The sequence below is a fragment of the Hyperolius riggenbachi genome, chromosome 1 (genome assembly GCF_040937935.1).
Source record: "Hyperolius riggenbachi isolate aHypRig1 chromosome 1, aHypRig1.pri, whole genome shotgun sequence".
Classification (NCBI taxonomy): Eukaryota; Metazoa; Chordata; class Amphibia; order Anura; family Hyperoliidae; genus Hyperolius; species Hyperolius riggenbachi.
In genome coordinates this window covers 292,216,042-292,241,443 of record NC_090646.1, presented here as the reverse complement: position 1 = coordinate 292,241,443, position 25,402 = coordinate 292,216,042, and the positions used below count along the sequence as shown (strand labels likewise).

At 43.0% G+C, this 25,402-nt stretch overlaps 1 protein-coding gene across 1 annotated transcript in view; it reads left to right on the top strand.

Moving 5' to 3' along the window:
- Nucleotides 1-25,130, top strand: part of APTX (aprataxin) — a 65,746-nt gene extending 40,616 nt beyond the window's left edge. The window contains exons 6-8 of the mRNA XM_068233721.1: nucleotides 1,741-1,967; nucleotides 2,056-2,159; nucleotides 24,565-25,130. Coding sequence (XP_068089822.1) covers nucleotides 1,741-1,967; nucleotides 2,056-2,159; nucleotides 24,565-24,716 — 483 coding nt within the window. The 3' untranslated portion in view covers nucleotides 24,717-25,130. The remainder of the gene's footprint in view (nucleotides 1-1,740; nucleotides 1,968-2,055; nucleotides 2,160-24,564) is intronic.
- Nucleotides 25,131-25,402: the final 272 nt, after the last annotated feature.

Genomic DNA, 25,402 nt, shown 5'->3' with positions numbered 1-25,402 from the left:
TATAGAAAAGACAGAGGCTTTTTTTTCTTGCAAGCACACAGGGCTACACACCAGAACCTGGCCGATATGGGGATCTGGTGAATCAGACCATGTGCCTTCATATTCATGCTGGTAATGACAGGCCGGGATGGCCGACAGGGTAGAGTGTCAGACTCCTGGCCAGGAGCTCTGTTTTGTTCTCAAAAGCAGATACCATCTTAGGGCTGGAACCCACTAGAGCGATTTTTTTTTTCCAGCTCAGCTAATGTTAATGGATGACCCAAATTCCACTGGAGCGATTACCAAAATGGCAAACGCAGGACATGCAGCATTTTTAGCGTCAACATTTCTGCAATGTAAAATATAAAACCGCTGGCGTAATCGCTCGTCAAAACCTACACAGAGCGATTTTGCTAGTGTTTTTAATTTACTGCACACTGTAAAAAAAATTTCAATTGATTGAAAGGAGCAATCAAAATTAAAAATGCTAATCGCTACACAATCGCTGGCAAAATGCTTACACTTTTTTAAATTGCTACCAAAATCGCCAGAAAACGCTCATTAAAAATGTAGCTATTAGCGATAGCGTTTTGTAGTGGGTTCCAGGCCTCAATATAGCTTTACAATTCCTAAACTTTGGCAGTAATTAAATGCCTTTTATGTGAAATACTTTCAATCAAAAAGATAGTTATATGTAGATTAGTCTTTGGCATCATAAACTGAGGAGTCGGAGACAGTTGATGATTTTTGTACCAATTCCACAGCCCTGTATCTGATCTGCATGCTTGTTCAGGGTCTATGGCCAAACGAATTAGAGGCAGAGGATCAGCAGGCTATGTGCATTGTGGTAAGGGCTCGTTTCCACTGTTGCGGTGCGGAATCGCCTGCATTCCACCGCGGACGAAATTGCATGCGGGTGCGATTCCGCATGCGGTTTTGCCACGATTTCACATGCGATTCCGCATAGGTAAGGGTATGTGCAAATTTAACCATGTCACTGCCTGTGTAAATTAACATTATACCTATGCGAAATCGCATGCGACTTCGCGGCAAAAACCGCATGCTCAACCAGCATGCGGTTTCCCTATTAAAAGCATTAGCGGCGATTCGCGTGCATTCCTCTCGCACGCGAAATCTGACGGCTCTGCCGTGCAGATTTCTGCCGCACAAAAAAACGCTCCCGCAGCCGCACAAGTGGAAACAGCCCCATCCACTTGCATTGCCTATGCGAATCCGCATGCGGACTCCGCATGCAGATTCGCTATAGTGGAAACGAGCCCTAAAGGAAATAATTATGTCAGCCTCCCTCTCACTTCAGGTGTGTGGTAAGCAGGCCTTACCTACTAAATTACCTAATCCTCTTAAAAAAAAAAAATTGCACCAATTTTGCAGCAGATTGAAGTGGATGGCTGCAAGTATTGCAGGACTGCTGAGAGCCATTTCCACCTATTTTGCAGTGGTCTGGTTCCCCGTTCAATATCGTTGCAATTTTGTTAAATAAGAAAAGAAATGTTGTACTCCTGGACTACAGAAGGATCTTTATTATCCATTTCGCTTTTAGGTCTAGCCTTACCTATAAGCAAATTTTGAAAAACAAACAAATTTTTTTTTACCAGAGTATTCATTTTATACTGTATTAACCCTCTAGCACCAGAGCTGGACAAACATTGTTCACTTCCACTTTTGTTTACTGATTAATTTGGTAAACTGTATTTTGTCTTGAAAAAAAAGTGTGTAAGATTTATTATTTGTTGCATACAGGTTTTTAAAGATGATAAGGTTGTGGTAATTAAAGACAAATACCCTAAGGCACGCTACCACTGGTTGGTTCTACCATGGCAGTCTATACCCAGTCTGAAGGCCGTACGGTCAGAACACCTGGAGTTATTACAGCACATGCATGCAGTTGGGGAGAAGATTACACAGCAGCACTCATCTCTGAGTAGAGCAAAGTTTAGGTTTGGTTATCATGCTATTCCAAGCATGAGGTAAGATATTCATTAATATAGCTCACCCTAAAATGTCATTGTTATAGTCATAAGTATACTTATGTACTCCTATTTTCCTTCCATGTAGCCATATTCATTTACACATCATAAGTCAAGAGTTTAATTCTCCATACCTGAAGACAAAGAAACACTGGAACTCTTTCACAACTGATTATTTTTTAGATTCTGAAGGTAAGAGTCATTACAGTGCCACAGAAGATGCTGGAGCTATATATCTCCAAAATAATAATAATCTTTTTCATCTGAAAAAAGCTAATTTTTACTGGTTGCCATTTTTTTCTGTTTCACAACATAAATGTTCTTGTAAAGTCTACTTATCCTGAATGTCTTTCTGCCCCCTTTTCACCTACCCCAGCCCTTTCTCCAGGAACCTCTGGCCTGGTGCTTGCAGCAGCTGGCTAGTTGTATACTCACTAGTGCTGCTACCTCTAGACTGCTCCATCTGCTATTCAGGAGATAATAGCCTCTTAATAGATGGCCAGATCACGAATCCATGTGATAATACCTTCAGTATACCAATGTGGATTGAGTAACACCGACTTTCAGTACAGTCATTGCTTTACATGGGGCTGTGTTTAGATTATTTAGGAACAAGTGGAAAGGCTGCTGCACTCACGTTTAACACATATGGGAACCGAGAAATAGAAGCCAAACTTCAAGAATCCAGGAAAAATCCCGCTGCACCAGATGGTGGGATATTGTCAAAAAACCTTTATTAGTAATCCATCACCAAAGTAGCATACAAAAGCTCACGCGTATCGGAGCAACAGCTCCTTAATCATAGCTATGATTAAAGGAATACATAAGCTCCCCCCCCCCCCCCAAAATGATATTTACTCACCCGGGGCATCCCTCAGCCCCCTGAAGCTGGATGGTGCCCTCGCAGCCCCTCTCCGATCGTCCTGTCCCTGCCGGCGGCTATTTCCGGGTTCAGCGACAGCCGCCGACAGGCTGGGAACGTGGCTGATTCTCCGCGTTCCCAGCCGCTATATCACCCTCTATGCTGCTATAGCGTATATATATACGCTATAGCAGCATAGAGGGTGATATAGTGGCTGGGAACGCGGAGAATCAGCCGCGTTCCCAGCCTGTCGGCAGCTGTCGCCGAACCCGGAAGTAGCCGCCGGCAACTTATATATACATATATATATGCTATAGCAGCATAGAGGGTAATATAGCGGCTGGGAACGCGGAGAATCAGCCGCGTTCCCAGCCTGTCGGCAGCTGTCGCCGAACCCGGAAGTAGCCGCCGGCGGGGACAGGACGATCGGAGCTGGGCTGCGAGGGCACCATCCAGCTTCAGGGGGCTGAGGGATGCCCTGGGTGAGTAAATATCATTTTTTTTTTTTGGCTTAAGTATTCCTTTAAGGAGCCATTGCTCCGATACGCGTGAGCTTTTGTATGCTACTTTGATGATGGATTACTAATAAAGGTTTTTTGACAATAACCCACCATCTGGTGCAGCAGGATTTTTCCTGGATTCTTTAGATTATTTACTTAGTCTAACTCTGAGGTCCCATTAATGAAAAGGTCATGCACTATCCACTTTACAGTGCTTCCTAGAAGCCAAAGGGAGCATATATCCGATATGTATTTCATATACTATATCTATACCGCTGGAGACTCAATCATAGCTCCAGGGGTGTAGATATACGTACCTCCCTGCTATCGTCACTGAGCACACTACCGTCGCCACTGATTGGTAGACTGATCAGTGAATAGGAATGCATGTTCACATTCACTGATCAAAGTGCCTGTAACCAATGATCACCAGCATCAATGAGATGCTGGTGATCATTGAGAAAGTAAAAGTAAAAACATACACTATTTCCTGTGTACTGTTCACAGTACCATGAATATAAAGTGGGGGTACATCTAGTGGCCAATTAGTAAAATTGTACCCGGGCCTAGTACATTAAACAGAAATACATAAATCCCCATTAAAATTAACCCGTTACTTCCCCCACTCTCCCGTAGTTCCCAAAATAAAACATTTGTATATAAAAAAGTAACATTTAAAAAAATACATAAATAGTTACCTTAGGGACTCAACATTCTTAATATTTAAGTCATGAGGGTATATTAATTACTGTTATTTATGCAAATAAGGGCTTGTATTTAGTGACGGACACAAAGCTGAAAAAATACACCTTTATTTCCAAATAAAATATTGTCGCTATACATTGTACTAGGGACATAATTTAAACGTTGTAATAACCAGGACAAATGGGGAAATAAAATGTGTGGATATTATCCACAGTAGCACATTTTATTTAAAGTTATAATGGCTTTTTTCTTATTAATCCCCTTAAAAAGCATTTAAAATAAAAATTCTTAGTAAAAAGTACCACACAAAGAAAGCCTAATTGGTGGCAAAAAATGTGATGTGATGAGTAATAATAAAGTTGTTGGTGAATGAATGTAAGGCGCGCTGAAAGGTGCTCTGGTTCATAAGTGGAAAAAAAACATTAGTTATGCAGGATGAGTTTGGGAAGGCAGAACTGTAGAATTGTAGAAGAGAGAAAAGAATTCTGGCATCTGTGGGGATGGACCGCAATGTTACAGCTGTTTTTACATCCAAATATGGTGTGAGAAAGTATAGGTTAAAAGTACAGATCCAAAATCTGACTGAAACCTTTAGGTTATGCTGGGGTTCAGCTGCCCTGCAGTTTTTGCCATAAATATGTTGCTCTGTTGTACTAGTCAATCACCCGGGCACCTGTAAGGTGTTTTAATGAATGGTGGATTGTTACCTCTGTTTAGGTTGTCCAGAGACAGTTGGAAAGCACTGCAATGCAAGTCCAGTTGAACCTGACAGACTTAAAGAGAAACTCCGACCAAGAATTGAACTTTATCCGAATCAGTAACTGATATACCCCATTTTACATGAGCAATCTATTCCTTTTCAGAAACAGACCATCAGGGGGCACTGTATGACTGATATTGTGGTGAAACCCCTCCCACAAGAAACTCGGAGGACCGTGGTACTCCTGGCAGTTTCCTGTCTGGGAACCTTGCTGCCTTGAGGGAAATAGCTGTTTACAGCTGTTTCCAACTGCCAAAAAAGCATGCAGCAGCTACATCAACTGCCAACAGTAAAAATGTCACCATGTAATAAATGTCGGAATGTAAATCAGGGATTTAAAAGATTTTACAATGGGATAACACTGACTAAATCATTTATATATAATTATTGTAAAAATGAAGCACTTTTTTATTATTTTCACTGGAGTTCCTCTTTAATACTAGTAACTTTGCATACTACTACAAAAAGTTGCTCTAAACAGGTATAACTTAATTTTTTTCTTTAACTTGACACACAATCAGTATAAATACAAATAAAACAACAACAAACAATTAGGTAGGTACGCTTCTGCATACTGAAATATTGCTATGCTGGCCATTCATTACTAGGGATGGTCAGTGAGATACAAACAGTTAAAAGTTGATGCAGGATTATTAATCTTTTGTATGCAAATGTATACTGTATATTCCTGCGTATAAGACTACTTTTTAACCCTTGAAAATCTTCTGAAAAGTTGGGGGTTGTCTTATACGCCGGGTGTCATTAATGCCGGGTGATACCTCCTATCCTGTTACCGCCTCTCAGAACTCGCTGCTGAGGACTGTAGTGAAGCGGTGCAGGCGCACATGTGCGAGATCTGAGAGGCTGAGAAGGAGGTAAATAGGATACGAGGGTGGGCCAGACAGGTGAAAGAGGCATGTTTTATGGGCACAGCGCAATCTATTCTTGCATACCGCTCTGATAAACAGGTAGACAAGGAGAGCTGACCAATCCACTTAGGGAGAGTTGACCAATCCAACCAGTCAATCGCCTATATACTGTTATATACTGGGTACCACAGACAGTACAACACCAGTATCTGTTCATACATAGCACCAGTATACGATTTTTTTGTTTCAATCGTTTTTATTAGGTTTTGTAAAATAAGAAGCTTACAGGAAATACATAAGCAGAATGTAAGTTTAAACATAACGAGAACTGTTATTGCAAGCAAAGGTGGACAAAAATCACTTCTAACAGATATGATATTTGACATGTTGCAAACACCAAATGGGTACCGTATTTGTCGCCGTATAAGACGCACTTTTTCTCCCCCAAAAATGGGGAGAAAAAGTCCCTGCGTCTTATACGGCAAAGGCAGGGAATCCCCAACTTAATAACGCCCGCTGATACGAACCGCGACCCGCCGCCATGTTGGGGATTCCCTGCCTTTCTGTTCCTGCCTTTCTGTGCCCGCCTGCGTCTCCTGGCCCCCCGGATGCAGTGTTAATAGCAGCAGCAACTTACCTTTGGCAGGCTCCCGCGCTGATCCTAGATCATTGCGCTGCCCCCCGCTAGCCTCCTCTGCCTCCCCCCTGTGTATTTGGCCCCCCGGGTGAAGGAATAAAGTATCGGCAGCTTACCTCCGCAGTGCGCCCGCGATGACTGCAGACATCCGTCTTCCAGGCACTTCTCGCTCTAGTGGCCGGCTTGAACTGATGACGCGCAGTTCAAGCCGGTCACTAGAGCGAGAAGTGCCTGGAAGACGGATGTCTGCAGTTATCGCGGGCGCACTGCGGAGGTAAGCTGCCGATACTTTATTCCTTCACCCGGGGGGGGCAGATACACAGGGGGGAGGCAGAGGAGGCTAGCGGGGGGCAGCGCAATGATCTAGGATCAGCGCGGGAGCCTGCCAAAGTTGCTGCTGCTATTAACACTCCAATCCGGAGGGCAGGAGACTCGGGCAGGTGGGAGGGAGGAAGGCAGGGGGGCAAATGAGGGCACATGAGGGGGCACAGAAAAACACATGAGGGGGCACAGGAAAACACATGGGGGCACATCAGGACACATGGGGGGGGGGGCACAGGAGCACACATGGGGGCACATGAGGACACATGGGGGGCACATGAGGACACATGGGGGGCACAGAAGGACACATGGGGGCACATGAGGAGACACAGGAGAACCCATGGGGGGCACAGAAGGGCACATGAGGACACATGGGGGGCACAGAAGGACACATGGGGGCACATGAGGACACACAGGAGAACCCATGGGGGGCACAGAAGGGCACATGAGGACACATGGGGGGCACAGAAGGACACATGGGGGCACATGAGGACACACAGAAGAACCCATGGGGGCACAGAAGGGCACATGAGGACACAGGAGGACACATGGGGGGCACAGGAGGACACATGGGGGGCACATGAGGACACAGGAGGACACATGGGGGGCACAGAAGGACACATGGGGCACATGAGGACACACAGAAGGGCACATGGAAGGCACAGAAGGGCACATGGGGGGCACAGAAGGGCACATGGGGGGCACAGGAGGACACATGGGGCACAGGAGGACACATGGGAGGCACAGAAGGACACATGGGGCACATGAGGACACACAGAAGGACATGTACAAGACGCTCCTGGAATATGGACACACCAGGTTTAGTATTTTCTTTTTCCCTGATTTTTGCCCTCTAAACCTGGGTGCGTCTTATATTCCGGAGCGTCTTATATGGCGCGAAATACGGTAGTTACTGGTGCTAGTGGTAAAACCAATAAACAAGAGCGCTACAACACCAATGATATTACATGGGGGAGACAGCTGTTGTAAGTATAAGTGTAGTAAAAATATCTCTTGCCCATACATTAACCAAACAATTTGGCTGGGCAAGAGCCTATTTTATAGGATTGTTGACTTGAGCCAGTGTATCCTATCTCCCAGCGGAGGTAGGAATTAGTTGCATCTAAGATGCACCTTATATTCAAGTAGGGACTGGGACGATATAATTTGCATGTGTTACCGAAGTGGTAGACATATAAAAATAATCAAGAAGGACAGGAGAAGGAAGAAAAGTAAGAAAGGAAAAGAGTAGAAAGGAAGAGAGTAGGTATGGGACGAGGAGGGCCCGAAGTGCTGGGGCCAACTGCAGCAGGTGGGGCCAGGGCATTGTAGAGGTTATAGAGGGCCTTTAGAGATTGTTAATCCGGGCACTACCGTCTGAGCCTAGAAAGTATTCGATTGCGGGCGACCATACTTTATTGAAATTTGCCACATCGTCCCCCAGTCTGGCCCGTAATTTCTCAAAGAAGAGGACCCGGCTCAACCTATTTTTCACTAAATCAAAGGAGAGAGCCCTTGCATTCCAGGCAGCTGCTATTGTGAGTTTTGTAGCGGTGAATATGTAGCTAACTAGTTTGTTTTGTGGCTTAGTGAGGTTGGAATAGGGAAGACCTAATAATGTGTGAGTAGGATTCCTAGGTATGGGCTCGTTGACTAAGGAGGAGGCCCATGTGCACACTCTCAGCCAGAGTCTCCGAGCTTTAGGGCATTTCCACCAAATGTGGTCATGGGTACCTGGAGAGTTGCATCCTCTAAAACAATTTGGTGAGCGGTCCTTATTAAACTTGGCCAAGCGGGCAGGAACTAGATACCAGCGAAGGAGCAATTTATAGTTAACTTCCACCAGATCAGCATTTATAGAGACTTTAGGGATGTTGGCCCAGATATCGGAGAGGTCCTCAGTTCCTATAGTGATACCCAAGTCCTTCTCCCAGTCAGTGATATATTTAGGTTTATGCTTGGACTGCTCATGTGATATTTCCTTATAGATAGTTGATAATGTTCCTGGGGAAAGCGGGTCTGAGGCACAAATGTGTTCGAATGGTGTTCTAGTCAGTGGGGAGTCGGTGTATGAGAGATGAGCCTTAATAAAATGGGCGATCTGTAGGTAACGAAAGGTCTCGGAGGAGGGGAGCTGTTTGTGTTCCCGAAGGGCGGCAAGGGACTTCATTCCACTATCTGTAGATAAATCGTATACCTTTGTGAGGTGTGAGTTAACCCACCAGTGAAAGCTAGCTGGGTACTCTAGTGCTACAGGAAAGGAGGGGTTACCCATGAAGGAGGCCAGTGGTCTATGGGAGGACATAAGGTTTCCGGAGTATTTACAACTATCCCATATCGATAAAGAGTGCTTAATTATGGGGTTGGCCACTTTACATCTGGATGTGGGGGTGATCCAGAGAATGTTGGAGATTTTGATTGGATTCATGATAGACTCTTCAATATCAACCCATGAGGGTCTATTATTATCAAGGTGCCAGTGGGATAGTGGAGAAATCTGTGCAGCCTTATAGTAGTTTACGAGGTTGGGCATGCCCAGGCCCCCATCAGTCCTCAGCCGAGAGAGATAGCGGTTTCAGAATCTCGGTTTTGTGGAGCCCCACACAAATTGATTAATTTTACTTTGTAGATTATTTAGGAACGCAGGTGGCAGTGGGATGGGTAGCAAGCGAAAGACATAAAGGATTTTCGGGAGGAAGGTCATTTTGATCGCTGCGATCTTGCCTAACCAGGAGATAGAGTATATTTTCCAGCATTCCAAGAGCTGGATCAGGTCACCTGTCAATGCTGGGTAGTTATGCTGAAACAGGGTTTCAAATGAATTAGTGAGATAAATGCCTAAGTATGGGAGCCTGTGCTGTTCCCATTGAAACTCGAAAGCGTCTTGGAGGGCATTCATGAGTCTATAGGGTAAGGAGATATTTAAAGCTCTAGATTTATCGGGGTTAACTTGTAGGCCAGAAAGAGTTCCGAAGGTAGCTAAAAGCGTATTTAGGGCAAGAATAGAGGCTGTGGGGCATGAGATACAGAGGACAAGGTCGTCGGCAAAGAGGTTGACTTTGTATGTTTTATTCCCGATTGTGATACCGTGGATCTCTTGGGAGTTCCTAATTAAAATGGCCAGGGGCTCTATTACAAGGGCGAAAAGAAGAGGGGATAACGGGCAGCCCTGGCGGGTGCCTCTTGTAATAGTAAAAGGAGGGGAGCGGAATCCATTATAACTTACAAAAGCTAGAGGGGTGGAATAGAGGGCTCTAATCCATGCTATAAAGTGATCTCCAAAGCCCCATCTTTGTAATGCTGCAATTAAGAATTTCCAGGAAACCGAGTCGAAGGCTTTTGTGATGTCAAGGGAGAGCAGCATCGAGGGTGTTTGGGAGGTCTGGGCATGGTGGATAATATGGAGGAGACGCCTCACGCTGTCTCCTGCTTGTCGATGCGGCATAAAACCTACCTGGTCGTTGTGTAGAAGAGCTGAAATCTCTGTGTTAAGGCGCGTGGCTAGAACTTTAGCTAAAAGTTTAACGTCAATGTTTAATAACGAAATCGGCCTGTAGTTAGACCATAGTAGGTCGTTAGTATTAGGTTTGGGAAGCATGCTGATAGAGGCCGTGATAGAGTCAGAGTGAAACTTAGCTCCCTTCAGGATACTATTAAGGGCGCGGACTAGTTTAGTGGCCAGAACATCACTCAATTTTTTATAGTATATGGCACTAAATCCGTCTGGCCCAGGTTGTTTATTCAATTTAAGCTGTTTGATTGCCAGTTGGATTTCTGCTAGAGAGATTTCGCGTTCTAGCAGTTCTTTAAAGCCTGCGGGAAGGTCTGGAAAGGGAATCTTTGAGAGTAAACTAAATAACTGATCCGGGGAGGAGGGATCTGGGGAATTATAAAGTTTCTCCAGGTTTTGACGGAAAATATCTACTATTTTGTTTGGATTGGAGGAGGGTGGATCCTGCTCTGTTTGCAAAGTAATAGGTTTGTGGGGGAGATCAGACTGACGGAGACTTCTGGCTAAGAGTGTGTCTGGCTTGTTGCCTTTAAGGAAGAATTTGAGTTTAGTGTTGGAAAGTTGCCTTTCAGCGGACTCGGTTAGTCCTAAATTAAAGGGACACTTAAGTCAAACAAAAAAAATGAGTTTTACTCACCTAGGGCTTCCAATAGCCCCCTGCAGCTGTCCAGTACCCTTGCCGACTCCCTCCGATCCTCCTGGCCCCGCCGGCAGCCACTTCCTGTTTCGGTGACAGGAGCTGACAGGCTGGAGACGCGAGTGATTCTTCGCGTTCCCAGACACATTAGCACCCTCTATGCTGCTATATGGTATATGATATATGCTATAGCAGCATAGATGGCGGTTTTGTGGCCAGGAACGTGAAGAATCACTCGCGTCCCCAGCCTGTCAGCTCCTGTCACCGAAACAGGAAGTGGCTGCCGGTGGGGCCAGGAGGATCGGATGGAGACGGCGAGGGCACCGGACAGCTGCAGGGGGCTATTGGAAGCCCCAGGTGAGTAAAACTCTTTTTTTTTTGTTTGACTTAAGTGTCCCTTTAAGGGCTGTCTCTGCGCTTACAAGAAAGCTTTTGTTTTCGGAGGTAGGATTGTTCTGAAATTTAGTATGTTTTTCTTGGTAATCAGATTCAAGTTTTTGGAGTAGTTGTTGTTTCTCTTTTTTGCGCGTGGAGGCTAATTGAATCAATATTCCCCTAATTACCACCTTATGGGCCTCCCAGATGGTGAGATCAGAGAGTTCGTTGTCTGGGACGTTCAATTCAAAGTATTCTGTTAATTTGGCTTTAAGGAATTGAATTGTGTCTTCATTGGTTAGTAAATATTGATTCAATACCCATCTTATTGCAGAAGGGCGCTGGATCAAGGATGATAAGGAGATGATGTACATGTCATGGTCAGACCAGGGGGTAGGGTGGATAACCGCTGTTTTGACTAGGGGCAACGATGATGAGGAGACCCAACAATGGTCGATCCGTGAAAAGGAAGCATGGGGATTGGAGTAAAAAGTAAACCTTTTTTTAAGGGGGTTAAGCTCTCTCCACACATCGATTAAATTGAGGGATTGAAATGCGGTTATAATGTTATTCGTTTGTTTTTGTGAAGGATCCGATGCGGGAGTACCTGAAGGTTGTCTGTCCCAAAAAGGGTTCAAGCAGTGGTTGGTATCCCCTGCTAAAAATATTGTACCTGTGCTATGTGTAGAGAGAATTTGTAGGAGGTGGGCTATAAAGGGTGCTTGTTTAGCATTGGGAGCATAGTATGACATTATAGTAATTGGTGCATCCTGGATTTTGCCAGTTAGAAGGATATATCTGCCTTCAGGGTCCGCAATAGATTTTGAAAGCGTAAAATTTGGGGAATTCCTGAAGGCGATTAATACTCCCCTTTTTTTAACCTGTGCACTTGCAAAGAACACCTGTCTATAGTCTTTATGGAGAAAGTTTGGCTCCCTGTTAATAACCAGGTGAGTTTCCTGCATACATACAATGTCAATGTTCAGTCTCTTAAACTGTTGGAATGCTTTGGTTCTTTTTAGAGGGGAGTTCAGGCCCTGGGCATTAATGGAAGCAAATTTGACTGAGGGGATCATGGTGGTTTGAAGTTGGAAAAGCGTTGGGCTCTCCTCGTACCATAGGACAGGGGGAAAGGAAAGAGAGGAAACAAAGACAAAGGAAAGAGAGGAGGAGAAAGAGTAAGCAGCAAAGAAGAGAAAACAAAGGGTATAAAACTCATGTTAGAGCTACCCTCAATAAAGTACGTAGGCACCCTAGGGTGACTAGGTATCGGATTCCCTAGAAGGATCATAATCCCGGTAAGGGAATACAAGGGGGGCATGAGCGTAGTACGGGGCAATCGAGTCATGTTTAAAGTTATACCTGGGTCAGAGTGTACAAATCAAGAGCTGATACATACAAGGGAAAGAGAGGAGTGGAAAGGAGGGAGAAGGGGCCCAGTGACGGGGACTCTAGGCAGAGAGACCGGGGTATGGGCAAGTGGGTATGGGGGGGGGGAGGGGAAAACGAAGGGGGAAGAGGTAAGGATGGGGTTCATCACCGTACACAGTGAATATAGGAAGTGAGGGGTATTTCACTTAGTAAATAACCATTTTGCCTAAAATGTGTGGAATAGCGTATTAATTCCTGAATTTGCAACATGGATGTGCGAAATGTAAATAGGAGACCATATGGAGGCTCCATAACAGTTGAGGTAATTTAAACAATAGTAGAAAAGACTCATAACACAACCCTTTTTGACATAACACAAACTTGCAAAAGATGTATAGACCTGGGAATGGTGTGGTGGGGATCTTGTGGTGGAGTATACGATTTTTTAAAATTGTTATTTGGTGTGTGTTGGAAGAGGGGTAGTCTTATATGGCAAGTATATCCCAAACTCTATATTTTAACTGGAAAAGTTGGGGGGTTGTCTTATATGCCCAGTCGTCTTATACACCGGAATATATGGGTAATTTAAAAAGCCATGTTTAAAAACGTGCCCACCGCAGGCTTCCTCAGAGTAATGTGATTGGTTGTACCTGTTCTGCAGCATGGGGTAGTGGCTTCTTTCTTGCTAAGCAGCTTTTTGGGTTCTGTTAATATAGTAATTGTCATCCTGTGTTCTTCAGCATATTTTCAAGGTCCTCTGTGATTGATTAGCTTGTTTCATGCCAAAGTAAGTGCTTTTCTAGGAGACACAATGTGATATCCTGAGCAGTATCACTGCTGTGTGATCCCAAGGTGTTCATAATTGTTTATACAGACAGACATGGAATCTCCAGGCATTGTGAAATTGTGCCCAAGGATAAACCCAGATTGTAGGGGTCCATCATTTTCTTTCTGTGGTCTTGGCTATTGTATTTTTCTCCATTATGTCAAGCAAAGAGGCAGTGAATTTTATAGTAGTATACATCCACATTCTGACTCTAGTCAGGCTAACTGGCTACTCTAATGCAAAACAGGAAGAAAAAGAGATACTGATACTCCCCCACTTGACTTTTCAAACATGTATTAATTCAAACTGCTATTTTAACCACTCCCACTGCCTGCCGTTACCCAGACCCTCCCCCCCACCCGATCAGTGAATGGGAATATAATTCCCATTCACCGATCTAAGTCCCCCGCAGAAAAAAACGACGCTCTCTAATCAGAGACCGCGGTATTTCTGCAAAAACAAAAACCAGTTTCACAGCCTACTTGTAGTTCCTGGTAGCGGGATCGTATGCTTCAGGACCTTTTTTCACTGTGGCCATCTTGTGATCAAATAGTAAACTACACCCACATACATTTTTTTACATTACATTATTTTACATTTAAAATTATCTGTTTCCCTCCCACACCAAAAATTACCCAAATAAATTTTTTAATAAAAAAAATACAAAAAATTACAATAAAAAAAACAACAACATAAATAGTTACCTAAGGGTCTGAACTTTTTAAATATACATGTCAAGAGTGTATTACATTTTTTTTAATTATAAGCTTGTAAATAATTATGGACGCAAATTGAAAAAAATGCACCTTTATTTCTTAATAAAATATCGGCGCCATAAATTGTGGCATAAATTGTGATAGGGACATAATTTAAACGGTGTAATAACCAGGACAAATGGGCAAATAAAATACATTAGTTTTAATTACAATAGCATGTATTAATTTTAAACTATAATGGCCAAAAACTTAGAAATAATGCATTTTTTCCATTTCTTTCTTAATCTTCCTGTTAAAATGGATTTAGAAAAAAATAATACTTAACAAAATGTACTACCCAAAGAAAGCCTAATTAGTGGCGGAAAAAACAAGATATAGATCAATTAATTGTGATAAGTAGTAATAAAGTTATTGGCGAATTAATGGAGGTGAACGTTGCTCAGATGCATACGATTTTTGACACTGTAGGCTAAAGTGGTTAAAAACCATGCCTGTATCTATTATATAAATACACTCATGCTCCCCACAGCAGCAGCCACATACATACATCCTATTCAAACACATTGGACGCCTAAAGAGCCATATGCTAAAAAAAACGGTTGTTAACTATTTGCAACTAATGAAACTGCTGTTTTTTTAAAAACCCTGAACATTATTATTCTATGTAATTCAAAAATAGCTCCAAACATCCATTAAGGTAGAATTCAATCCAGTATAAAAAATGTTCAAACTCCTCTTCCACCAAATCTGTAGGGCAATAATGATAGACTTGCAGCAATATGTAAACAATCGGACCCAGTTGTAGTCCCATCAACAGAACAGTCTTCTGGGCCCTGCATAAGGAGGTCAGACCCAATCGCAGTCTGAACTCTCAGTAGTTCAATAAAGTAATTCACTCCATGGACTCACATCTGTCATGCTGTGAGTTGCCAAATCATTCGCAAAACATGTGAAGACACATAGCTGGCTGCCAACCTTAGCCTTCACCAATGCTGAGCGAAAGCAGACTTACAGTTTGTATAACAACAGAGAGTTGGACTACCATGGCAACCATCTATAACATCAGAGGGGTGAGATATTCCAATCAATACTGCTTGTTGTTTTTTTGTGATTTAAAATTTACTTCTAAACTCTGTATTCAATTGTATTGGCATATGTAGTGTCTGAGTCAAAACCCTGGAACAAGCATATGGCTAATCCAGTAAAACCTGAGTTACCAGAGTCAGAACACCTGCTCTGCATGCTTGTTCAAGGTCTATGGCTAAAAGTATTAGAGACGCAGGATCAGGAGGACTGCCAGGCAACTGGTTTTATTTAACCACTTAAGGACCACAGGGTTACATCCCCCTAGTGACCAGTCTATTTTTTACAATTCAGTGATCTGCAGCTTTCAGGGCTCGTTCACACTAGAGGTGTTTTTTGGAATTTTTAAGCACAGGCGATTTTTACAAATTGCTTTAAAAGCGCCTACACTATGCTTTTCAATGAGATAGTTCTCATTGGGGCGTTCCGTTTGCTTGCCGCTGACAAAAGCGCTGCATGTACCATTTTCAGGGCGATTTGCCCTGAATAGAAGGTAGAGGAAAAGCGCGAAACGCTTGCAAAATGCTTTGTGCAGCCATTGCGTCCATGTTTTTAAAAAGAAATACATTGTATTTATTCTTTTCTGGGTCAAAGAGTTCACTTCCTGACTTGCGTCAGGGAGTGAATTAAAAAAAACACTCTGGAAAAGCGCTTAGAAAAGTGATTTTAACAAAAACGCACCGCCCACCCAAGCGCTGGGAATCGGGGGAAAAAAAAAGCTTAAAAAAACTCCCAAGGCAATCGGAACGCAATGTGAACAAGGCCTAACAGCTCGCTGCAAAGCCATATAACTTTGCACACAAATGAATTTTTCCTCCTATTATTTGCCACCAACAGTGCTTTCTGTTGCTAGCATCTGATCGCTGCTGCAGGCTTTGTTTTTTTGTTTTATTATTATTATTATTAATAATAATAATTTATTCTTTTATTTTAAATAAATTTGACTTTTTTTCTTCCCTCCCCCTGAGGTCCAATCAGGGCGATCCTCTCTCAAAGGCATCAGTCTATGAGAGGGGATCACGTAGTGAGCTGCTCCAGGGGACAGCCAAGTGACAGGGCTGTCCCCAGTACAGCGCTGCAGTAGAGCAACAACATAAATGGTGGTTTCTTTTCTAGTCATTCTGCCAGGGACGATCGCCGCTAGCAGGCTGTTGACAGAGCTCCGCTCCGTCACTCAAGAGCGGATGTGCGATCCACGCTAATCTCCTCCCCAGGACTTGGCGTCGTTCGGTGTTAGGGGGTCCTGGGGGAGCCACTCTGCAGCCGACGATTGGCGTTAGGCGGTCGCAGAGTGGTTAAAAGGAAATCATTATGGCAGCCTCCATATCACTCTCACCTCGGGTTCCCTTTAATTTTCCCTCTCCAAAGATGCTGCTTTGACCTAAGTTATACTACCTTGTGTATTTTATGATAGATGTCTGCATAATATACTATTTGCTTCTATATTTTTACATTGATTTTTAGGTTAAGGCCTTTTGAATGGGACTGATCCCACCTCCCATTTCCATATTGTTTTGTTATACTGTTTTTAATGGAATTATTGAAAAATCTGCAAAAGGTTCAATATATACTTTTCAAGGTACAAATGAAAGAGGAAGTTGTACAGTAATGTAAACATCAGAAGAACGTCATACAATGTAGTAGTGCTCAGTAATATCAAGATAAAAAACATACAATGAGTATAACAGAGTTTAAATTGGAGCTACTTAAAGAGGAACGTCAGCCTAAACAAACATACTGTCATTAAGTTACATTAGTTATGTTAATTAAAATAGATAGGTAATATAATCTTACCCACCCTGTTTTAAAAGAACAGGCAAATGTTTGATTTCATGAGGGCAGCCATCTTTTTGGTTGAAAGGAGGTGACAGGGAGCATGAGACACAGTTCCAACTGTCCTGTGTGCTGATCACCCCTCCCAGTTGCTAGGCAACGTGAATAACAACATGGGAAATCCCATCATGCTTTGCACAGCATCAGGGAAAAAAAGCTCGGGCAGTTTTCTTTGATGGGTGGAGCTTAGCTAAGAATGCAGCTAAAAATGCAGCTAAAAACTATGCTTTGGTAAGAAAAACAAAGTTCTGATGCTGTGAAACTGTTAAATAAACACCAAGCCTTTTCAGTTCAGCTGAGTAGATTTTTAGTCTGGAGGTTCACTAAGTGGAAGTAACAAGTGAGTAAATGGATGAATAAAGTTCTTATAAGCTTTAAGTCGCACTATAGGAAAATAAATCTTAGTACCTTACAATGTTTGGAATAAGTATTATGTCATTACATTAGTAGAACCAGAAATCTGATTTGTTTTGCCTATAGAGACCTAGTCCAAGATAAATAATGGACTATAACTGAGAGAATCATAAAGAAGTCTAAATAGTTAGATTGGTATAAAAGAGGAAGAAAAGAGAAGTAGGAAGTAGTGATGGAGGGACAGAAAAGACATAAATCCGGTTTTCTAAGTTATATAGCTTAATATTGTTGAGAGACACTAGTGTTCAGAGTGGTTAGTTAAAGGTCTAATGCTGGTAAAAGAGGAACAGGGGTAACTTTTTATTTTGTTTTTGGTGTCACGGTGTCCTCCCATTTCCTCATATGTGGTGTTGGTGGATAATCTGGTAATCATGGAGGTTGGTAGGTGGTTGAAGAAAAGGGCCATGAATCCTATATTTTGTGAAAGTTTTGTTCTTTGTCCCTCAAGGAAGCTGTAAGTTGTTCCATGGACCTAGTCCAGTTAACTTTAAGGATTACCTCACGAATGAGCTATGTTTTTCTAAGCGGAGGCAATAGTCAGTATAGTAGCCGTTCATATATGAGTGATCAGTCGGTTCACATGTCTATTCACTTCTGGAAGTGGTTTACTCAATACCATGTAGAGGGGATTGAGTGGGACCGTGACACCGTTAGTGGAGATAAGTTCTTGGACCCTGTGCCATAAAGGAGATAGGAGAAGACATAGCCAAAAGATGTGCTCTAGAGTTTCTTTGTCATTACAATCTCTCCAACATAAATCTGATGTGCCTGGGTAGATTTTTGATAGTATTTCTGGAGTGAGATACCATCGATACATAATTTTATAAATGTTCTCTTTAATTTGTATGCACATTGAGGAGTGCTTAGCGGTTTCCCAAATCTCACCCCAATCTTCCATAGATATAGTTGTGGAAAATGAGGTTGACCATTTTGTCATATATTGATGATCTGGTATCCAAGATCCTGATTTAGTAAGAAGCAATAGGTAGATTTGAGAAATTAGGCCTTTCTGATGTCCAGCATGATTGCATAACCGTTCAAATGTTGAAAGATGAGCGGTTGATGGATGGTTGAGCGTATAAAATGTGTGATTTGATTATAACCCATAATTAATTGGCGGGTAAAGGAGATTTTCTCTTCGAGCTGTGTTTTGGTATTTACTTTGCCTGTGAGTGGATAGATCCAGTTACTAAGGTTAAAATATCCCAATTTGAACTAAGTGGCCATAAAGGACTCAGAAAGGCCCAGTTTAAAACTAGGATTACCTAATATTGGTAGTAGTAAAGATGGAGAGGACCTCAACTTAGCCCTGTTAACAGTATTACGCCATTTATGTGTGGTGAATTTAATAGTAGGAAGTAGTTGCTGTTGAGGTAGTTTTGGGGAGGTTGCGTCCAAAGTAAAGATGTTAGGGAAACTGGTAGCATGCTAGTTGCCTCTCTAAGGCCCCATTTTGTATGGACTTTTAGACTAGACCATTCAGGTAACTGCCGCAGGTGAGCAGCATAGTAGTAGAAGCGAATATGTGGTAGTCCAAGGCCACCCTGTTCCCTGGGTGAGAGGAGTATAGTTTTATGGACTCTTGGTCTTTTATGATTCCAAACAAACTTGTGAAAGGCAGTTTGTAGGGCCTTAAGTTGAGAAGAAGGAACCAGAACTAGTAGAGTCTCAAATAAATATAATAAATGAGGTAAAACATTCATCTTCAAAGCGTAGATTCCGCCTAGCCAGGAAATCTTATAAGCTGTCCATTTATATAAATCCTGCAAGATTCTTTGTATAAGAGGTGGAAAATTATATGTATATAGAGTATTGTAGGAGGGAGTGAGATAGATTCCTAGATATTTTATAGAGTGAGTTTGCCATTTATAGGGAAAGCTTGATTTTAAAGAGGCAAGAAGGTTGGGAGGGATCTTTATGGGCAGAGCCTCAGTCTTGTTTTGGTTCAATTTGAATTCAGATAAAGATTCGTATAAACTTAGGATGTCATGTAGAGCTGGAAGAGAAGTAAGGGGATCTACAATGGTTAATAGGATGTCATCTGCAAACAGGGATATTTTGAATTCATGTTTACCTTGGGAAACCCCTTTTATGTTGGTGTTTTGCCTAATGGCTGTGGCTAATGGTTCAATACTAATGGCAAAGAGGAGAGGAGAAAGAGGGCAGCCCTGTCTTGTACCATTACGTATAGAGAAGGGAGTGTGTGGGGCAAAAGGAAGTTTGACTGAGGCTGTTGGAGAGGAGTAGAGAAATGTAATTAAGTGGAGAAAGGGGCCTGTAAATCCCTGGTGTTCCATAACTTTGATTAAAAAAGACCAGTGAATAGATCAAAGGCCTTCTCTGCATCTAAACTAAGAAGCAGAGAATGCCTATTGGATCTGTTCATTAGTGAGATTAGGTCAATAGCTCTGCGAGTGTTGTCTCCTGCTTGGTGGACCTTGATAAAACCCACCTGGTCGTTGTTTATGAGTCTGAGTAATATGGGATGAAGACGTTTGGCTATTGTTTTTTGTGATCATTTTTAAGTCAGAATTGAGAAGGGAGATGGGTCGATAGCTTTGGGGTAGTTGGGGATCCTTGCCTTCTTTAGGGATGACTGTGATAAGGGAGTTAAGGATAGAATTAGGTGGGCTCTCACCTTTCATGATTTTATTGGCCAGGGTTACTAAGAAAGGTGTGAGGACTGATTGGAAATGTTTATAATATGAACAAGGTAAACCATCTGGCCCTGGAGATTTGGATGATGGTAGTTTTTTGAGAACCTCTAGTATCTCAGCTGGGGTTATAGGAACATTTAAAGTAGACTGGTCTTCATCCGTTAATTTAGGATGATTGAGCTGCTCCTAGAAAAGATGATACCTTTTCTGCATATTGTGGATTGTCAGAAGGTTGTGGTAGGCTATACCGTTGTTCATAGAAAGAGGTAAAAATGGTAGCTATTTTGGACGGATCGTAATGTATAACACCCTGGGTGTCTTTCATCGAATATATTGTCTGTTGAGAGCTCTGCGGGCTAAGTTTTTGAGCCAGTATGGTGTGTGGTTTATTACCTCTCTCAAAGAATAACTGTCTAGTCCATTTAAGCTCTTTTCCAGTTGAGAGGATTGGAGAGTGCGTATATCTAGTTTAAGCTGTTGGATATCTGAAAAGTGTTCTTGTGTCGGTTGTTGTTTATAGACAATAAGTGCCTTTGCAAGGGATATGTTAAGTTCTGTTAATTTTTTAGACATCGTGTTTTTTCCTAGAACCCCGTGCTATAAAAAAAACCTTTTATAAAAGCTTTGTGAGATTCCCAGACTAGGCCAAAAGATGAGACAGAATCAACATTTGTCTCAAAGAAAGAACGCAGTTCTTCTAGGCAGTTTATAGTGAGCGTTTGATCTCTCAGTATAGATTCATTTAGCCTCCAATGTAATGGTTTATGTGCAGTGTTCTCCCCAGGCTCTTTAAGCCGGGTGCTCCACCCGGCTAGTTTTGGTGAGCACCCGGCTGTAATAGGCTCACCTCCTCCAATGCTGTAAGCAGAGTTATGCAGAGAAGTGCCGGAGTCTATTAAAATGGGCAGGAGTGGGGCTTTAGAGAAGAAATAGTCAATACGTGAGTGTGAGGCGGGGGGGGGGGTAGGGGGGGAGTAGAAGGTAAAGTCTGTTGCTGTCGGGTTAGCTACCCTCCATAAGTCTATTAGTCCAAATTTTCTAAGTAGTATTCGGAATTTACGGGAGTTACGTTCATGTGTGATAAGGGAAGATGTGGAAGATCGTTTACTTCTGTCCCTAGTAGAGGAAAAGGCTAAGTTGAAGTCCCCTCCTAGGATAATAGTAACTCTAGCATTCTTTTGGAGTTTGGAAAGAAAGGGTAGAAAGGGGATTTGTTGTACATTAGGAACATAGACATTCTCTAATGTAACTGATTTACCTGCAAGGGACCCTAGTAATATCAAATAATGTCCTTTATCGTCACATATGATTTTATCTATTTGTAAGGGCAGATCTTTTTTTTACATAAAATTGCTACCCCAGCATGTTTTTTAGGTCCAGAGGCAAGGTATATATTAGTATAATGTCTGTTATTGAGTCGTACTGAGTCCTGAGCAGTTAGGTGTGTCTCTTGTAAAAAGAACAGGTCTGCGTAAGTCCCTCAAAAGAGAATTTTTTTTTTTGCGGAGCATTAGGGCCTTTAACATTCAGTGTATATAATTTAACCATTTTCTAAAGAGTAGATGTCAGCATTAAAAGGATTGGTAACCTTTTGAGGTAGGATACGGATAGTGTGAGAGAGTATAGAAAGAGAGAAAAGAATAAACAAACGTTGAACATAGGTAAATAAAATACCTTCATGAGAACAATTTTAAACCTATAATAGCCACTGCTTAAACTGTGGCAACATAAAAGTACAACCAAAAGTGGTTGTAAAGAAGAAGACTGCCTTAGTATGGCTGGTCCTCGGAGGGGCCAGTCAGACTTATGAGTGTCCAAGAGTAGCCTCCCAGAACCCAGTGTCCCGCATCTATTTAACTACTCTACGACCGCGCCACGCCAATGGGCGTGGCGGCAGCCCCAGGACCCCCTAACGCCGATTGGCGTCAGATCCTGGAGCCGGCTATTGCCGCTCGGGAGACTGCTAGACGGCGTGATCGCCGTCTATTTACATAGTACAGCGCTGTGATCAGCAGCAGCGCTGTACTGGGGACAGCCGTGTGACACGGCTGTCCCCCTGGGGGACAAGAGAGCGATCGGCTCTCATAGGCAGAAGCCTATGACAGCCGATCGCGTGATTGGCCGGCTGGGGGGAGGGAGGGGATTTCTAAAAAGAAAAAAACTGAATTAGTAAAAATCAGTACAAAAAAATGAACATAAATATTTATTAAAAAAAAGAATAAACAGAACAGAGAGCTCAGTTGGTGGGGAGAAAAGGGGGAGGGGATCACTCGTGTGCCGTGTTGTGCGGCCCTGCAGCTTGGCCTTAAAGCTTCAGTGGCCAATTATGAAAATAACAGCCTGATCTTTAGGGGGGTTTACTACTGTGGTCCTCAAGTGGTTAAACATAAACATGAGAGACCAGTAGATAACCTGGGATAACATTATGCAATGCTATATAGTAGCTTTTTATGCATCATAGAACAAGTATAGTATTATGGTATAATTAGCCTTCCAGTAAATGAGTCAGCGTGGGAGAGCATCCATATCTTCTGATCTGTCAGGATAGGTAAGGCTGCAGATTGGGGTTTTGGCCCAATCAGATACATGGCGTATTTTTCGTGGCGGAGATCTGGCAGAGGGAGAGAGAGCATGCTGAGAAGACATATTCGAGGGTGGGCGGAGGCCCATTTGTTTCAGAAAAAGGGGAGCGTCGTCTATGTCAGTAAGCGAATATTGGAGACAGTTTGTTCACTATTAGACGGAATGGGAATCCCCACTTGTATGGAATTTTTGCCTCAGTTAAAAGCTGTTTGACAGGTTGGAGGGCCCTCCTCTTGGTTAAAGAGATAAGTGACAAATCATTGAAAATAGAGAGTTCATCCCCTTTAAAAGAAACTTAAAGAGAACCCGAGGTGTGTTTAAAGAATGTTATCTGCATACAGAGGCTGGATCTGCCTATACAGCCCAGCCTCTGTTGCTATCCCAAACCCCCCTAAGGTCCCCCTGCACTCTGCAATCCCTCATAAATCACAGCCACGCTGCTGACAAACAGCTTGTCAGAGCTGGCTGTGTTTATCTCTATAGTGTTAGTCTGCTGCTCTCCCCGCCTCCTGCAGAATTCCGGTCCCCGCCTGCATCCCTTCCCTCCCTGCTGATTGGAGGGAAGGGACGGGGGCAGGGACCGGAGCTATGCAGGAGGCGGGGGAGCAGCCGAGACTGACACTACAGATGTAAACACAGCCTCACAGCACGGCTGTGATTTATGGGGGATTGCAGAGTGCAGGGGGACCTTAGGGGGGTTTGGGATAGCAACAGAGGCTGGGCTGTATAGGCAGATCCAGCCTCTGTATGCAGATAACATTCATCAAACCCACCTCAGGTTCTCTTTAAGGTTTGTTGCGGAGGGCTCGCATTAAAGCCTCTTTTGCTTCATAATAATGTAGCCTGATTATGACGTCTTTGGGGCGACGTGCTGTCGTCTGTCTTTCTCCCAGGGACCTATGAGCTCGGTCCATGCGCCAGAATTCATTTGGCTGATCAGGCACGATTGACTGATATAGGTCACGGAGATGGGGTATCAGTAAGTCTGGTGTGACTGACATGGACATGCCTTTAATTCTGATGTTCTGTCTCCTGTCTCTATTTTCACTGTCCCCCTGTGCAGCTCTTATGGCTTTTAAATCATTCTGCATGATACGCTGCTCATCTTCAATATCCTGCTGTTTGATGGTCATGGCCTCTATTTTTTCCTCAAGTGTATTGGTACGCTCCCCTAGTGATGTAATGTCCCCTTTAAGATCCCTGATGGCAGAAAGTATTACCTGCTGCAGGGAGTCATGGAGAGATCTGTAATGTCTATCCAGCGTTACCTCTAACATAGAGGCTGTCAGCGGAGTCTCATTTGGTGGTTGAGGAGAGGAGCCAGGTTGCTGCTGATGCACGGTCTGGAGTGCAGGGCCAGCAGCGCCAGAGGGATCAGCGTGATCGGCGCCATCTGGGATTGGAGAGGGGCGGACGAACCGATCCATGGACCCGGTTTGCGGGGTCGTCTTGGGGTTGGATTTGGCTGTCATCCGGTCGGGTGAGTGCTCGGGGTCTGGTCTCTGTGAACACCGTGCTGAAGAAGCGGAAATGTGGCTGATAGCGGCGGAATCAGTGCGGGGATGGGCCGGAGCTCTGACTCTAAGCGGCCATCCTAGATCCGCCGCACATGCGCCTCCCCCATTTCCATTTTTGTTCTAGGTAGTGCCAACCCTCCTTGGGTGTGTGTTGATGTCTGCCCCAGTTCAGTTAAAGACTTTATTTTTTGTGATAGAAGCCATTGTACAGCAACTGTGACTAAAGACCAGGGTGGTTCAAAACATGCCAGCCATGTGTTACTGTAGTCAGTGTTTAAATGCATAGATTAATAAGTAGTTCTGCTGTTTGGCATTGTGCAGATCCTCTCCTCCTTCAGCTAAAAACTGCTCATGCAAAAGGTTTACTTCCTTGTCTCATATAATAGTTTTTTCTTCAATGAATGTTCATTTATTTTTCAGAGGTAATTGAAATGATAAAACAAAAAGGAAAAGTTGTGGTAAAGGATGGAGCATCAGAACTTCTTAAATCTCCCTTGCAGTGTAATGTGTGCAAAGTTCAACTAGCCACCATCCCACAATTAAAAGAACACCTGAAGACACACTGGACATAATGGCTGCAATACCTCAACCCAGTAATACTCAGACTGCTAATATTTTATTGATATTGTGGAAGTTCATTAGAAGCCTTAAGAACTTTATTTTCCATTGGGATGTTTAGGTTAATAATTCTTCTTTATGTTATTTTTGTTAGTTTGTTACATGGTAGGTTGAAGATTGGATATTTCTTGAGTCGCAAACTTTATTTTTTATTATGTTTGGGTTACTAATTTTACTTATGTTATTTTGTTTGTTTGTTTTTGGAGAAGACAAGTAATACATTTGTTACATGGTAGTAGAAGATTGGATATTTCCAAGTCGCATATTACAACTTTCAGCGTGTATGTTTTTTGATTATTCTGAAAACACTGTCTGCACCTGGTTGGTATTATCCCCACTGACCAATAAACAAGCTTTGTAAGGTCCAAGTTGTTTGTGTTTTTCACAGAAGTAAATATACATATTTAGCCACCCTTCTACAAAGAATGTTTATTTTCTCTCCCAGAGTCCTGGAAATTCTTAACACCAAGGGCACAATTTGCTAAAGTTTTCCTGAATTTGAGAGCACTCAAGGGCCATAGTCATCTGAATATTACTTGTTAATAATTTGCCTATTAGATGCCAAAAGTTTGTGTCCCCTGACTATATATTAGACAGTGTCCCCTCTGTCAGACACGGCTGTCCCCTCTGTCAGTGCGGA